The sequence below is a fragment of the Rhinolophus sinicus genome, linkage group LG04 (genome assembly GCF_036562045.2).
Source record: "Rhinolophus sinicus isolate RSC01 linkage group LG04, ASM3656204v1, whole genome shotgun sequence".
Classification (NCBI taxonomy): domain Eukaryota; kingdom Metazoa; phylum Chordata; class Mammalia; order Chiroptera; family Rhinolophidae; genus Rhinolophus; species Rhinolophus sinicus.
The window spans coordinates 128725662-128743817 of record NC_133754.1 but is presented as its reverse complement, the minus strand read 5'-3'; the positions used below and the strand labels follow the sequence as shown (position 1 = coordinate 128743817).

The following is an 18156-nucleotide window of genomic DNA, read 5'->3' as shown; positions in this document are numbered from 1 at the left end:
TTAATTCCCACATGGGCCAGTGAGCTGCGCCCTCTACAGCTAAGATTGTGAATAACAGCTCTCCCTGGAACTGGGTTGCCATGAGCAGCCGGAGGTTGGTGTGGGCTGCCACCGGCTACCATGTGCTGCCATGAGCGGCCAGTGGCCAGCGTGAGCTGCCATGAGCTGCTGTGAGTGGCCTACCGACGAGTGGCAACCGACTGCCTCAGCCTGTGGGGAGTGCAAGGCTCATAATACCAGCATGGGCCAGGGAGCTGTGTCCTACACAACTAGACTGAAAAACAATGGTTTGAACCGGAGTGGGGGGGGGGGGGGAGGAGGAAAAAGAGGGGGAAAAAGTTATGCAGCTGAGAATCCCCTTCCGTATAAAATGTTATTGTCAGGAAATAGTGATGGAATATATCTGGGTTAGAGTCTCAGCAACTAGGTAGTAGCTCTGCAGGGGCAGAATCTGTGGGATCCCTCATCTGTATGCGGGGGTTGAAATAAATGATTGGTGAAGATCTTTTCAGCTACCAAAGCTCTGTGATACTGTGACTAAATTATGGTCTCTGCGAAATTTCATGAAGATCTTATCCGTTTTTTCATAATTTGCAAAAAATGAATTCATTGATTTAGTTAAATATCAAAAAGCAACTTAAAGTGAATTTGTCCTTAAAACAATATAATACCAATATTTTTTCAGAGATATAGTTTAAAATACTTCAATGAATTTTGTTATAGAGATTATAGGGAATATTGAAGTAGATGATAACCCTGATGTAAGCATGTAGGTTCCCAAGCCAATCTGATATATCAGAATCAGAGTGGAATCATGGTAATAAAAGAATTAGTTCATAATAAAGGCATAAAATATTTTCTCTCTTTACTTATTTGCTTTCCTTTCAGTAGATTGAAATTGTTCATATTGGATGTAATTAAACCACAAACAAGTGCATCAAATTCTTAATAATTCCAGCTAAATGGCTTTTTAGCACCTTTGTTTAAATTAATGTAAAGGTGCCAGTTATGGGTGTCCTTTGCTGAGATTCATAAATAAAGCTAACAGTTTTATGTGAAGAGAGGAAAGGTGAAGCATTTAACGTTGTGTGTATGTATTTGTATCACTAGCTTAAATCAAGTGTACTTTCTGAAAGTTGTGGGTGTTGAGATCGTGGACTGAGCAGTTTTTCTTTGGTAGTAAACAACTAGCTCTCACCCTCCCTGTAAGCCACTTATTTCTGTAACTTTTCTCTTTGTACTAACACCACTCCTTTATGAAAATTTGCATACTGAACCCCTAAAAGATTCAAATTAGGATGTCTTTGGAACACTGTCCCTAGGTGCTGTATTTCAGTGCCTTGAACATAAATGAAGAACTCAATATTATTTGTTGAATATATTAATGCATGAACTGAGGTTTTCTCTATTGAGGCCTTTTTAAAAGGCAGAACTGCATGCCTGTTAAGCAGAAGTGCAAGGTGTTTCGAATAAGATGGACCCCTGGCCTCCAGTTGTTCCACTTTTTAGCACTGTGCCATTAAAAAAGTTGTTTATGGACTCTGAGGCTCAGTAGTTTTATATGTAAAATTGTGCTAAATAATTCCTATTTTGCAAGGGCAGTGTAAAGATTAGAGATTATGTGTGTTGCCACAGAAAACAGACTGCTCAGATTTGTATACACTTTTTTTTTTAGTGTAGCTAGAAAATGCCCTTTTTTGGGGTGAGGAGTCTGAATCACCCTGCACAGGTGTATCCATTACTTGATAAGAATTAGAGAATATTCAAAGTAACTGTGATCTCTAAGGAATGTACTCTTAGATACCAAAAGTTTATACAAACATTTCCACATATCAGTGCCAGATGTTATGGTTTTGACATTTGGACAAAGCTAGACTGCCTGAATTCCAGCTCACACCATCACAGTTTAATCCAAAAATTCTCTTATACACTCATAGCATACTAAATCTTATCTCTGTATCAGAATTCAAAGCAGCCTAATAATTTCCATTACAAAACTGCCAATCATGTCAAGACATAATAGGTGCTCAAGAAATGGTGACAATAATATTTTTTTTTCCTGAAGGAGAGCTAAAGTAATGAGGTTAAGCTTCTTCGTGGTTTCTGATGACACAGTTAATTCTGGGTTGCTAACTAAGTTACTCTTATTATTTTACCAGCCTTTGTTTTGGAACACATTAATAATCCCAGTGCCAATTCTATAATCTACCATAGGATGAACATTTTGTGTATTGCTTAAAATTTTAATTAAGTCCCTAAAGCAAGGCCGTTTCTCCTCCTCCTCCTCCCCCCGCCATTATTATTACTACTGCTATTACTATTATTATTATTATTATTATTAATCTGGCAATGTCTTCTGAGAAACTCATTCCTCTTAGAATTTCTCCAAGATCATTGCTCCTTTTTATGGCTTCATGTCCATATGCAATAGTTTCCAAGAGGAACTTTTCTTCCCCTAGTCTCTGGTTATTTTGATGATCCCTTTCGCATATTCTTGTAGGAAACCAGCGTGTCGTTTCTTATCCCTTTGGTCTTTTTTCACAGTGACCTTTCACATAATAAGAGCGACAATCACATCAATCTAGAAGCTGCGCTTAGCCTCAGGATTGGCTTTGATTCAATTCTGTTTGGAAATAACATATTTGAAAAAGAACTGGTCTTGTTTTTGGCACATTTAAGTTGTATATGCCACGATTGAGTGGAGGCCAGAAAAAAGTCGAGAGTCTAAACATGATATAAAGAAAACATCATTTAAAAAAATATGCTGCAGAAGTATTCTGCAACTCTGCTGAATATGGTTTCCCATGAGGCTCCTTCTCATACCTGAAAAGCTACTATATTTGCATTCTCCGAACTGGTGCCAGTAAAAACTTTGAGTGACGGGTAAGTCAAGTCCAAGGCCATTTCAAATGGCAAAAAGGGGAAAATGAACCTTGATTCTCTTTTTCTTACATAAAATAACACCAACAAACACGTCCCCGAACTATATGTATTAATACAATTGCATCAAGTCAATTCATGCTCTTCTCTGTTCAGCTGTGCTTGACCAAGGAGGTTGTGCATTTGCAACATTTTTTTCTTCTAATAACCTGACAGCTTATTACCCGTATCATTGTCACCATCAGATACTAAAAGCATTTCAGTATCTTTGTGCACATTGCCTTAAATATCTAGTTACACGTATTTTTAACTATGCTCCATACTAAAAAAAAGGGAGTACATAATCTTAGGTGGACAGCCATGGCCCAGACCAGTCTCTAAAGAAAACACAGTAATTCTAGTACTGCACAGAAACCCCTAGGACATCTGTGGTCAAAAGTAGGCTGTCCAGGAATGGGAAAATGTCTTGGTGGGGGGTGGAGGGGGGGAGAAACCTGGTTCACCAAAATCCTAGTTTTTATGTCAAGGAAAGGTTGTTTTTCTGCCAGGCAATTTTCCAGATGTGGCAAGATAAAAGCCTTCCCCATTCTTAGGCAAAATGGAAACAAAATACAGCTTTTTGGAATCCCATTCCTTCTGTACAGTATACAGTATGCATTGATCTCAGAATTTATGCATCAGATGAACTAATCCTATGTGGGGAGGATTTGGGATATCACTCTCTTGGTATCTTGCTTCTAAAGTCTGTCATCACTGAACATAGAAGATAACCTTAAGTCAGGCTGCTGGGGGATGCACAGCGCATTGTCATTTTACGTATGTGTCAGTAAAACACACCAGCAGTTGTTTTCTAAGTTTTCTGTTTCTTCAAAATAATCTTTTATTGTGTAGATAATAGATTTGCTATAATTTATAAGCTTAATTTAACTTTTTCTCATTAACATAATCTCACAGTTTTCTCTCAAATCACATTTTTCTAGACTCAAAAGATGGTTTGGGGGAAGTATAGAAGTTATGTGACATATTTGGATAGAATAGAGATTCACTAATTTGTTGTAAATGTTTATTGAACCCATTCTACATAATGAATGAAATCCTCAAGAAAATATTATCTGAAGTTCTTTTATTTGAAATAAACATTTATTTCCATTACATAAGCAAAAACTGTTAGCTCAGAGTCGATATAGTATAATAATTATTGAGTTTCAGATCTTTGGAAATCCTGGCTTCAGAGCAAAATTCAAGATGGCTTCGCTCTTGTACGTTTTTCAGTCAGTAGAGGGGGAGAGCATGGATTAAAATGATACTTATAGGAAAGTTGTGATAGACTAGCTGTGCAATTTTATGAAACTTGGGAAAGCCTTGATTAATTCTGCTGACTTCACTGAGAAACTTTGTGTTATGGACAGCCAAAACCAAACAAACCAAAAAAACACTAAGCAAATCCAAAGGAAACCAGAAAATGCAACACATAGAATGAGAATGGGCTTTGGAACTGGACAGGCATAGATTTGAATCCCAGCTTCGTTCTTTTATTAGCTAGGTGATCTTGGATAAGGTGCTTAGCATGAGTGATCCTTATAGTTTCTTTTTCTGTAAAGCAGATAATGTGAGTCTTGCAGTGTTATTGCCATAATTAGAATAATATGCAAAGCTCATAATGTGGTGTCTGGCCCGTAGTAACTGTTTTAGAATTGGGATCCAGGCATGCCTTGTAGCATGAGAAATACAGAGGAAGTGAGAACACCTTTGGGCGAAGATGATCGAGCCGGGGCTTTATTCATTCACATACTTTCCAACTCATTTGGTGATTCCTTGTGGTAGAATGTTGGATTTACCTCTCTCCTTGGCATACTTTGGGGCAGATATAGGATTGATTTTGAGTGGAAAGTTGAGTTGAGTGCATATGCCTCTCAGATTGCACTGATTCCTTTGAGGCTACAGGTGTTGCTGTGACAGTTAGTGAGAAAACATAGGCAGGTGTCTGACATCCTTTTAGGTTGAGTATAATAAGCAAAATGCTAGGTAGTTGCATTCATGTATCTGCATAAAGAAATCTTTAGGATTTATAGACAGAAGACTGGTTGGTCTAGTCTAGATCTTTGCCAGATAAATAGGTACCATTTAAAAGTTTTGGAAAAAGTTTTTCTCCCCCTTTGTTTATTTGTTTCTAAAATATATGTAGATGTGTACTGTGTTTCCCTGAAAATAAGACCTACCCCGAAAATAAGACCCAGTTAAGATCGTCAGCCAGACGGGCGCATTTAGTACATTATGACGATGTTCCAGAAAAAGATGATGTGACTGTGTTTGAATAAATGTAGATTGTTGTACATGAAAAAATAAGATATCCCCTGAAAATACTCCCTTATGCGTCTTTCAGAACAAAAATTTTTATGAGACCCAGTCTTATTTTCGGGGAAATGCAGTATATAAATTTGTATATATCTCCCTTTTAGTTAAATGTTTGCATACTATATTCACAGATATCCACATATATACTTTGATTTTCTTTTACTCTTTTATCTTTTTATTTTGAAATAATCATAAATTTACAAGAAGTTGCGAAAATAGTAACCACCCAGTTTTCCCTCATGTTACATCCTACATTAGTTTAGGACAATTATCAAAACCAGAAAATTGCCATTGGTACAATATGTATGTATGGACTATGACATTTTATCATACACACACACACACACACACACACACACGTGTAGCCACCACCACAATCAAGATATAGAACCATTACATTACCACAGAGATCTCCCTCAGCTAACTACATTATATAGATGTATCAGCCTGTTCCTCCGAAATCATCTCTTACCCCTAGTAACCATGAAATGTTTTTCGTGTTTATAATTTTGTCATTTCAAGAATGATACATAAATGCAATCCTACAGAATGTGATTTTTTGAGATTGACTTTTTTTCACTCAGCGTAATGCCCTTGAGATCCGTTTAAGTTGTTGTATCTATAAATAGTTTGTTCCTTTATATTGGTTGACTAATCGTCATGATATGGATGTTACACAATTTGTTTAGCATTGAAGGTCAATAAATGTCATCCATTGAAGGACATTTTGTTGTTTCCGATTTTTGGCTATTACATATTAAAGCTGCTATGAACATTTGTGTACTGATTTTTGTGTGGACCTAAGTTTTCATTTCACTAGGATAAATGCTCAGGATTGTGATTGCTGGGCCATACATAAGTGCATGCTTATTTTTTAAAGAACTGACAAACTATTTTCCAGAGTGGCTGTACCATTTTTCATTCTCACCAGAATGTATGAGAGATCGTTTCTCAGCTTCCTTGTCAGCTTTTGCTGTTGTCACAGTTTTTTCTTTTAACTTTGTGATAGGCGTATAGTAATATGTCACTGTGATTTTTTTCATTCTCTAATGGCTAGTGATTTTGAAAATCGTAGGCTTTCTTGAGATTTGTATATATTTTGGTTAAATGTATCTTAGTATCTTTTGCTCATTTTCTAATTGGGTTGTTTGTCTTTTTAATATTGAGTTTTGAGTTTTTAAAGTGTATTCTAGAAACTAGTTCTGTATTAGATATGTGGCTTGCAAATATTATCCCGTCCATAGCTTGTCTTTTAATCTTCATAACAGGATCTTTTGCAGACAAAAGTTTTAAATTTTGATGAAGTACAATTTATTGAATTTTTTTCTTTTATAGATTATGCTTTCAATATCATGTCCAAGAACTTCACCAAGCCCTAGATGCCAAAGATTTTCTGCATATTTTCTTCTAAAAGTTTTATGTTTTATATTTAAATCTTGATCGATTTTGAATTGATTTTTGGTAAGGTGTGTGGTTTAGGTTGTGATAATTAGAATTTTAAGATGGCCCATAAGACCCTTTCCGCTGGTGTATATACACTGTGTGATTAATTTATTCTTCTTGAGAGTGGGCAAGACCAGTAAATATGAGATTATCGTGGATGAGCCTGATCTAATCAGTTGAGCTTTTCAAGAGCAAATGAGGTGTCAGAGAGATGCTCTTTTCCTGCCTGGAAGAAAGCAAACAGCTGTGTGGAGAGAGGAGGGGTCCATTTGGCAAGGACCTGAGGTTGGTCTTTAGGAGCTGAGAGTGACCTTGACTGACAGCCAGCAAGAAAATGGAGAGACTTCCATTCTAGAAGCTTAAGGAACTAAATTCTGCCAACAGCTTGAATGAGCTTGGAAGAGGACCCTGAGTCTCAGATGAGCTCACAGCTCCAGCTGACACCTTGATTCCATCCAGGTGACACCCTGAGCAGAGGACCCAGCTAACCCATGCTAAAGAAAAAGTGAATTTTAAGTCCAAGAATACTATTATACTTAAAAAAAATCTTCCAAAATACTTTAATTATAGCAAAATAAAATCAAACATTTCTCACACATTTAAATATAACGTTATATTATTTACAAGAAAAAATGTTCCAACCACAGTTACAACTTAGTACAATAATAAACAATGTGAGAATTTCCAAATTACATTTAATTTGAAGAATCTAACTTGGGAAAGCTTTTTAGAAAGTAGATATTTGAGCAATTCTGAATACATATGAAATAATGATTTGGTGAAATAATAATATCAACATACACAATGTCTACAAACAAGAAGTAAGTTAGTATTTGTAGTTAAGAGTAAGAAAACTCATACCTGTATGCCAAAGAAATTCCTATTTGCCCTCAAAAATCCAGCTCAGACACCACCTCTTTCAAGCATCCTCTTTTGAGCCCTGAGGCAGTACTAACTTCTACCCTGGTCCTCTGTGGATCCCTTATGCTTGCTTCTACTATTACATGTATTGCTTTGGAAGAAATCCATTAGTTTACAGGTTTAACTTGACTAGACTGAAAAGATCGTTAGGCCAGGTACCATGCCTAATCATCTCTGTATCTTCCGTGATAACAGTGACCCATAGTGACCACTCGGTGAATGAATGAATGAATGAATGAATGAATGAATGAATGAATGAAAAAATTTGAAAGATGAAAAATCACAAGCTAAAGTCATATGCTGTCATAAAATACATTCTAGGAAAAAAATGAAGATTTTTGACAAAGCAAAATCTTAACACTCAAATGAATAAAGTATTAACCGTATCTTGTTCAACTTGATAAGAGAATCAAAAGCATAGCTGTAGGCATGAAAGATAGAGTACACAAAGTGAATTCTATCACCCAACACTAAACAAACATGATATGACCTCATGTTTGAGGTCATTACTTTGAATAATTTCAAGGTAAGCTTATAGCTAATACTAACACAAAATATCTCCCTAGGTTTCAAAAGTATATAAAAATCAAAAACTATAAAATCGTATCTGTTTCTTCCTATGCCAAGTCTTTCTCCACTCTTACAAATTCACTCATGTTCTCCACTGAGATAATCGATCAGGAATCACAACTACTATATATATATATATATATATATATATATATATATATATTTTGTCCTCACTCTGCCACCTACTGAGCTTTATATTGTTGGGCCATGCCAAGTGATCTCTCTGAGCCTCCATCTCCTCCCTCCGTGAAATGAGAAGAGGCATTTTCTTGCCTACTTCCAAAACCGTTGTAAGGCTCAGATCACTAAAAATCTAATGCAAAGCTATTTTCTTACTCCTAATACGAGAAGGGCCTCTAAAAACGGTATCTACTGAATTTCATTGTAGTATTATTGTACTATTTTTAAACTCTCCACTAAAATCTTAATGAGACATTCTGTGATAGGTGGTTTGTATACCCATGTTCTTGCTGTATAAGGACTTAGAATGTGTAAGAGGCATGAAAATATGCATAAATACTTATTGAATTAAAAAGAGAAACTACTCTTCTATCAGGAACAGGCTCCTGGATTATTATTACACTGTTAAGTCACATTAGATTTGGCCCCTAATTTTAAGGATGAAAAAGTTCACTTAAAAAGTGATCCTATTTCTTAAATTTGGAGAAACATATTTCATGAATATTCTCCCATACATGATATTTTAAAAGAAACAGATAATGTAGATGTTAAGGTCTTTTCATGTATTAATACTCATTTAAACTCCAGAACTGCTTTAAGGTAGGAATTATTATCCCCATGTTATGGGGATTTATTATATTTTAGATGTGTGGTATATCTAATTTACCTGGTGTGCTTGCTTTATATAGTATATAGAAATGAAGTATATCTATAATTGTATAATTTAAAGTGACATATCAGAGGTTTTTGCTTTTCAATTACACACTCAAAGGTGTAAATGAAAGATTTGCTATTTTGACATCAAGGCCTTTTGATATTTTCTACTGATTTTTCCTTTTTCTAACATCATGTCCACGAGGATTCCATTTTCCCTGAAGTCCATTTTGAAGTCAGTCTAAACTACATCATAATATGTACATAATAAATAATATAAATAATATTCTGGTCCTCAGGTGACAATTACCTATTCGTATCTCAGATTTTTAAAAATATTCTAAAATACACTTTTCCTTAAAATACATAGGATGTGGAATTTTATGTTTGGATTCTCTCATCTTGTTATGTTGATTATAAACACTATAGATTATCTCCAAAGCAAAAGCCTATTCTTGTCCAGAAACTGTCTTTTGTTCTGTTTCTCTTGTAACTAGGTAAGCCCCACTGAGATATGTATCTCACTGTATGTTATAGTCAAAATACCTAGGCACAAAGATGACATGGGATAAGTTTTCAAATGCTGGGTGTGCTGTGCACAATATCGTGCTGTTCCGTCATTGTTTCCCAATGTAAAAAGATGTGATATTTTCATACGAGAGACAGCGCCTTAGACTTCAGGAGATTGATGTAGAGGTCATTAGATGCTCACTCCGTCCTCAGTTGATTCAGACAGTCATTTCCATTTCTTCTACCAACTTGGCACCTTTCTTTTATATTAAAAGAGTTGGTTTTCACTGGCATCCTTTATCACACTTTTTAATACCAAGTTAAAATACTTTATTTCCCAAAAGATTCGTGGCTTCTTTGAATAACTTTGCAGTTTCACTGGCACTCCTCCGTACCTTTCAGTTCTGAAGGAGGTTTTCATTTTAGAAGAGTGTGTATTCATACCATGAAACATGCTTTCTGTGTTTATCACTGTTGTTTGATGCTCTGAAAAAATATATTCAGTAAGTGTTAGGCAAAACTGATTTCGTCTTTCAAATGAAATGCTGCTTTAATGATTTTAAATTCTTAGAATTCTAAATCCTAAGGAAGAAATAGATTATTATAATTTTGTTAGTGTTATAAAGAAGTAATGTGCAGTTTTTCTTAATGTACTGCACTAAACATTAGTTTAATTATTAAAAGAAGATTGAGGAAGGAGCCAAATTTTGTCCCATTCACCACATAAATATTCAGATGTAACTTCTCTAAAAAAGTATTTTCAAAGAGATTTTTTAAAAATTAACATTTATTGGGAAGTCAATGACTAGTAAAATTACATAGGTTTCAAGTGTACAATTTTGTAATACGTCATCGATGTATCAGATTGTGTGCTCACCACCCAGAGTCAGTTCTCTTTCCATCATCATATATTTGATCCCCTTTACCCTCTCCTATCACCCCCCTGCTCCCTTATTTTTGAAGGAATAGCACCTATATTATTTATTTTTAAAAGAAGATCATGTATGGGAGAATATTCATGAAATAATGTTTCTCCAAATTTAAGAAATAGGATCACTTTTTAAGTGTTGAACTTTTACATCCTTAAAATTAGAGGCCAATTCTAATGTGACTTAACAGTGTAATAATAATCCAGGAGCCTGTTCCTGATAGAAGGGATTCAATAAGCATTTATGCATATTTTCATGACTTTACACATTTTAAGTCCTTATACAGCAAGAACATGGGTATACAAACCACCTATCACAGATTGTCTCATCGAGATTTTAGTGGAGAGTTTAAAAATAGTACAATAAAATGAAATTCAGTAGACACCATTTTTAGAGGTCCTTCTGGTATTAGGATTAAGAGACTAGCTTTGCATTAGATTTTTAGTGATCTGAGCCTTACAACGGTTTTGGAAGTAGGCAAGAAAATGCCTCTTCTCATTTCACGGAGGGAGGAGATGGAGGCTCAGAGAGATCACTTGGCATGGCCCAACAACATAAAGCTCAGTAGGTGGCAGAGTGAGGACAAACAATATATATATATATATAGTAGTTGTGATTCCTGATCGATTATCTCAGTGGAGAACATGAGTGAATTTGTAAGAGTGGAGAGAGACTTGGCATAGGAAGAAACAGATATGATTTTATAGTTTCTGATTTTTATATACTTTTGAAACCTAGGGAGATATTTTATGTTAGTATTAGCTATAAGCTTACCTTGAAATGATTCAAAGTAATGACCTCAAACATGAGGTCATATCATGTTTGTTTAGTGTTGGGTGATAGAATTCACTTTTGTGTACTCTATCTTGCATGCCTACAGCTATGCTTTTGATTCTCTTATCAAGTTGAACAAGATATGGTTAATACTTTATTCATTTGAGTGTTAAGATTTTGTTTCACCAAAAATCTTCATTTTTTCCTAGAATGTATTTTATGACAGCGTATGACTTTAGCTTGTGATTTTTCATCTTTCAAATTTTTTCATTCATTCATTCATTCATTCATACATTCATTCATTCAAACGAGTGGTCACTATGGGCCACTGTTATCACGGAAGATACAGAGATGATTAGGCATGGTACCTGGCCTAACGATCTCTTCAGTCTAGTCAAGTTAAACCTGTAAACTAATGGATTTCTTCCAAAGCAATATGTGTAATAGTAGAAGCAAGCATAAGGGATCCACAGAGGACCAGGGTAGAAGTTAGTACTGCCTCGGGGCTCAAAAGAGGCTGCTTGAAAGAGGTGGTGTCTGAGCTGGATTTTTGAGGGCAAATAGGAATTTCTTTGGCATAAAGGTATGAGTTTTCTTACTCTTAACTACAAATACTTCTTGTTTGTAGACATTGTGTATATTGATATTATTGTTTCACCAAATTATTATTTCATATGTGTTCAGAATTGCTCAAAAATCTACTTTCTAAAGCTTTCCTAAGTTAGATTCTTCAAATTAAATATAATTTGGAAATTCTCAGATTGTTTACCATTGTACTAAGTTGTAACTGTGGTTGGAACATTTTTTCTTGTAAATATTTTACATTTTTCTTGTAACATTATATTTGAATGTGTGAGAAATGTTTGATTTTATTTTGGTATAATTGAAGTATTTTGAAAGATTGTTTTTTAAGTGTAATAGTATTCTTGGACTTAAAATTCACTTTTTTCTTTAAAAGAAAAAGTCTGTAAAATGTTGTTAATCTGTAATACGAAGGTACAACAATCCCCAAAAATATTATTTAGGGGAGAAAAAAAATTACCAACACTTGCTATTGTTATTTGTTTTATTATAAATAGTATAGTGCAAGAACATTTCACTGTTATATGAATGAATGTAATTATGCTTTTCTTAAAATATAGGAATCACATTATTTACTCTTAAAAAATCGCAGGATTATTTCAACTCCTTTTGTTTAAAGACATTTGTTTTTAATGTGGATTGAAAATTTTACTAACTCAATTCATTTTGAAGTATGCTTATGTATAATATCCATCTGTTGTGTGCCATAAGATTGAAATTCAGGTTAAATTACAACTTGAATTTAACTGTACAAAGAAAATAAGTGTGCCGTCTTTAAAAACCACACTCTCTATTTTAAGCATAATAGATCAAAATACATCTTATTTAAATAAATAGTCTGGAAAATAAGTCTCAATTATTTTCTCTCAAACTTTCTTAAGATAGTCACCGTTCTCAATATAAATTATGAGGGTTAGCTTTCTCATTTTAAAGAAATCTGAAAGGTTGTTTATTTAAAAATTTTAATGATACTGCTTTCAAATTATGGAAATTCTCCTTGGGGACAGCTTTATTTGAATTGTATGTGACATTATTCTTATTTCTTTAGGCTATGATTAAAAGTTTCATGGATGTCTACCAGCTTGCAAGCACTAGAATTGCTACATTAGAGAAGGAAATGACATCTCATCGAAGTCACATTGCAACCTTGAAATCAGAACTTCACACAGCTTGTTTACGTGAAAATGAAAGTTTGCAATCAGTAAGTCCCACAATATTTTTTTCTTTGGATCTTGTGTTTAAATGTACCTAAATGTAAAATACATTTACATTCACGTATTTATTGCTCATAAGATAACTTGCCAATACATATAATTTAGGGTAAATGATCAATCGAACAATAAAAAATTATTAGTGTGGAGAAAATTTTGAAGGAAGAAAAGCAATTAATTTTCCATTGTATCATGTATAAAGATATGCATATTGCTATCAGTGCTAGAATACTACATCAAGATTCCTTTGTGTTTGGCAGTGCAGCTGACAGTTGGTTTGGCAGTATGCATAGTTAAAGCTTGCAACTGTCTGAAGATTCAGTGTGTCCCATTAAGACAGAATATTATTAATTATGTGTATAACCAAAATGGTAATTAGAACATGTGATTATTCTCTGTAGAAAACTAGACTTATCTATAATACATGCCTAGCTAAAATGCATGTTGTGATTCATCTATATGATTAAAATTCAGTTTCAGCAGTCATTTTATGTTTTAAAATTTTAGCCCGTGATGAACTTTTGGCTCATTTAAGACTAAACAAAATTTTCTACATTTGAAATATGTGTTTGGCTAGTATCAAAAAAATTAATATGTTTGTGACATAAGGGAATAAAATAAACATTTAAACTTTTTTTTCAAAAGGCAGATATATCAGTAGTGATAGAGGATTACCAATAATTGGAATTTTTTTTTCTTTTTTGGTTTGATTACCATAGATGAAGGTAACTTGTAAGTATCATTTTGCCATTCAGCGGTTGACCCGTTTCAAATGATATGTTCAACAGAAAAAGTGTTAGCATTAAAGCAAATGGATGTACAGCTGTGTTTTGGTTCTTCACCTCCTTCAGGTCTTAGCTCAAGTGTCAGCATCCCAATGAAACCTTAATGACCATGGTATTTAAAATTGAAACTGCTAACCCTCCCTTCCCCCAAAGCTCTGTCTCACTCTTGCCCTAGATTGCCTATTTATCTTCCACCTTCCTTGATTTATTTTTTTCATTACAGCTCTTATCACCAATTGATATGTAGTGTATTTTATTTAGTTGCTTATTGTCTGATTACTCCCTATCCTCAGTAAAACTAAATTTCATAAAGGCAAGCAATTTGGGGTGTTTTCTTCACTGCTGTGAAGGCACTCTAGTGCTGAATACAGTCTGGCCCACAATAGGTGCTTAATAAATGTTTATTGAATGAAAAATGCTGGTAATTTATCCAATAAATGAACAAACCAGCTATTTGGGACCTGAGATGTGAGTTCAGTTGAGTTCAATTTTTAAAATGACTGTTAATTTCTTAATAAGAGAGTAGTAAATTTGACTTCCACCAAGAGAAATTGAAGAGAAAAAAAATTTTTTTTTAAATAAGTATTTGGAATTTGTTCTAGCCTTTCTCTGAAACATACTCACATTTCTTCCTGCTAACTCTCATCCCATTGGATTATACTATACTCTTTAGATTGTGTCAGATATTTTGGTATCAGTAAAGCCTTTTTAGGGTCAATAATGCTTGAGCTAATATATAAAGACTGGGTTGGAGTTATCCAGGATGGGAGAGAGTTGTTTCTAAGACCAGGAGGATGGGAGTAGGGCATCTAAAAAGGCTTTCTAATGGAAATAAGAAATTGAGAAAGACCAGTGTGTCTGGAATAAAGAGGACAAAGGCAAGAGTCTCTGAGATAAAGATGGTCTGGAGAAAAAGTCAGAGGTCAGACTTTAAGTCACTGTAAAACTTTAAAAAAGGAGTGGCATGCACAAATTTGCTTTTTTAAAAGATCCCTTTGACCATGATGTGAAGAAACAATTGGATGGGAAGAACAAGAGCAAGGGGTGTCTCAGACAATTCCTGGGATTTTTGCTTTTGGAACTGGATGGGTAATCTCATTTACTGATAGAGAAACAATGGAACAGGAGGCAATATTGTGAGTTTAGATTTGAGTATGCTGAGCTTGAGGTACCTTTGAGATACCAAACTGCAGAAGTCAAAAGGACTACTTGATACGGAATTTAAGCAAGATGCCATGCTGGAAATAGAGAGTTTAAGTCATTGTTATATAGATGGAACTAAACACTGTTACCAAGAATGAGACAATGAAGGGACAGTTTATAAAGCAAGAAGAGAGAAAGGTCTAAGAATGAAAGTATGATGGCATCACAATAGAGTAATTCAAGAAGAGTGACATGTCAATATTATTATATGCTGCTGAAGATCAAGTGAAATGAGTGTTGAAAATGGCCTTTGGATTTAATACATGGGGTCCCATGGTCACCTTGCAAAGGCTCTTTCAATAAGAGGTGGATAAACAAGCAGAAGTTGACCCTCCCCCCACCCCCAAAGAAAAAGACTGAATTTAACCAAGTATCTCAAGGATTTAGCTGTTAAATGTGAGATAGAGGTGTAGAGTGTTCAGAGGATTCAGGAACTCTGTTTTAAGATGGGAGTGACATAGCATGTTTAAATATCTTAAATATAGGCCTCCAGAAATCTGGTTTTTGGCCCTGCTCACTACACTGTCTGTAATTTCAATCACCTTTTCACACTTCAGCTTTGTTTTGATTAGTGTTTGCATACTTTACCTTTTTCTATTCTTTTCTTTTAACCTATGTTTTATATTTACAATGGATCTCTTGTAGAAAGGTATAGTTTTGTTTTGTTTTATTTATCCATTTGACAATCTCTGGCTTTTAATTGGGTGATTAGGTCATTTACATTTAATATGATTATTGACATTTTTGGATTTTTGTCTACCATTTCCTTTGTTCTGGGGGGATGAAGGTGGAAAGACATGATCTCTGCCCTTGTGGGAAGTAGTCCCATAAGCAAATCATAAAAATAGGCATGTGTAAAGTCTGTGGGCGTATAGATGAGGCAGGAGTTCATTCTGCATAACATTGTCAGGAGAAAGTACTGAGAAGATGAAATGTTTGTGGGAGATTTTGAAAAAATTTTTGCAATTTGACACTTTGTTAAAGGGGAAGAACAATCAAAACATGTATTTTATTTTGTTTTGAGGAATAGCACTTATGGCTAGTACATATGTTTAATGAATTAAATTATATAATGAGTGTTTTTGTATAATAGAAAATGTATTGTTACTCTAGTGCCATTTCCCCTCTCAGTTAAAGGCATCCAACTCACCCAAACAGCCTGTACCCATTGGAGCCCAAGACTGCTTGCAACAATCACTCCAAACTTCACCTATGTTCCCAATCCATTCTTGTACTATCCAGTCCCTTCATTTTACTCCATAATTTGATTCTGCCTTTGACTGTTTTGCTCTTGATGTTCTCGTTTGGTCTCTCTAGTATTTGTTATTTTAGCCATTCTCAAAACTCTTTTACTCGGCCCTCAGATGAACTAACTCTCTCCTTCAATACCCACCCCACCTACTGTTGCCTCCTATCCCTCAAATAAGACGTTAGAGTCAGAAAATCCTGGGTATACTTTCTGGCATTATTATTTATTATCCATACAACAGTCTACGCATCAGGGTCTATATTTGTACCACGTAGTTGAAATTACCTGCATTATGTAGGGTTGTTATGACAACTAAATAAAAACACAGTGTCTGCCATATTCGTAGGAGCTCAATAAATATTCTCTTCCCTACACATAAAAATGTTTCTGATAGTTACATATATTTCCTACAGCTAAGCTAAGCATATAGCTTTAAGAAATATATGTAACTAAGAGGAAATCTTTTTATGAATAGGCAAAAGAGCTAAAACAATCCTTAAATCAGTGCTTTTAGCACGTACTAAATATAGTATTAATGTTGTTATCATCACTTATTTAATGAACTGAGGACAGTCGGTATATGCTCAGTACTATCTTTTAAGCCATTTCACTGGATAAGAATAAAAAATATTCATTATTAATCAAAAACAATATATCATGGCATTGTAATGCATAGGAAGAGATTGATCATATTGTAGACATGAATAGTCATCTTTAAAAATTTTATCGCTCGGTAGGTGACATTTTTATTTTTTGTTCAGCAACATATAATAATAATGCTGGAGTTCATTTAAGAGTTCTCATCAATTGTGCATTTGCCAGGACTTTAACATTTTCAGTATGTTGGTCTTTGACCCATTAACATAGGGCTGCTCTAGAGCTTTTATCTTGAGTAATAGTAACCAGAAAGAGCTTTGAGTAAAGAGTTTTTGAGTCCCATACAGCCCAATAGAGAACAGTACAGCAGTCAGAACCAATTACTGTGGGTGTCTGGATGCCGGCGCATATCCACATCTGTGGAGAAACATACGATATTTCAATCTGTGAAACATAGAACGCCAAAAGCAAATACTTTGCTGTGAATTATGATGCTGCAAATTACAGTACTGATTTGCCTCATTTCCACTGTATGTTTAAACAGTATGTTTTTAATTCTATAGTATTATATTTATGAGAAAGAAATAAATTACAAATCGGGGAGCATTTCAGTTAGTATCTTTGCAAAGGAGATATCTTTGCATCATTGTTCAGATTATGTCAGATTTGATAGTTATCAAGTGATATTGTTAATAAAGGTAAAAGGGTTCGATAGTTTGGTTTGGTTCAGATAAAAATGAAAAATAAGATTCTGGTTTCCCTTAAGTTCTCAAGTAATATTTTGTCACATTTATTTTTATTACATTTTCTTGAGAAAGGAAGGAGTGTTTGTAAGTATTAGTGTTGTGTGGATAAAGAAACTGATAGAATTTAAGTAACTCATTCTAGGTAAGTTGCTTTCATAAACTTTCAAATCCTTTATCTCAGTTGATTCCTGATGTTTATTATTGAGGTTTTTAGCCCTTCAAGAAAAATACTTCTTGTTAATGAGCTATAAGTCACGACTTAGTTGGTTGAGAGAGACTGTACAGTGCAGTTCAGTGGTAATACGTACAGATTATCAAGTCTTGCTTCCAGGTGTTTAATTAGAACCCAGTTAATTAGATGAGAACCCAAAGCCTCTGAGTCCTTGTCTGGTGCTTTCCTATGAGACTGCGAAGTGGATGAAGGCAAATCTCTACCGTCGTGACACTAAAAGTATCGTGAGAATATAACTGTTATGCAAATAATGAAAATAATGATGCTCAAGGTGAATCAGAGTGCTGTGAGAGCATGGAACTGAGGGACCTAACTTAGGCCTGGGGTGACTTTTA

At 34.6% G+C, this 18156-nt stretch overlaps 1 protein-coding gene across 5 annotated transcripts in view; it reads left to right on the top strand.

The window, feature by feature from the left end:
* Positions 1-18156, top strand: part of CCDC171 (coiled-coil domain containing 171) — a 276992-nt gene that overhangs the window by 212838 nt on the left and 45998 nt on the right. For all 5 annotated transcript variants that reach the window (XM_074330354.1, XM_074330355.1, XM_019739198.2 and 2 more), the window contains one exon: positions 12847-12999. In XM_074330354.1, coding sequence (XP_074186455.1) covers positions 12847-12999 — 153 coding nt within the window. The remainder of the gene's footprint in view (positions 1-12846; positions 13000-18156) is intronic.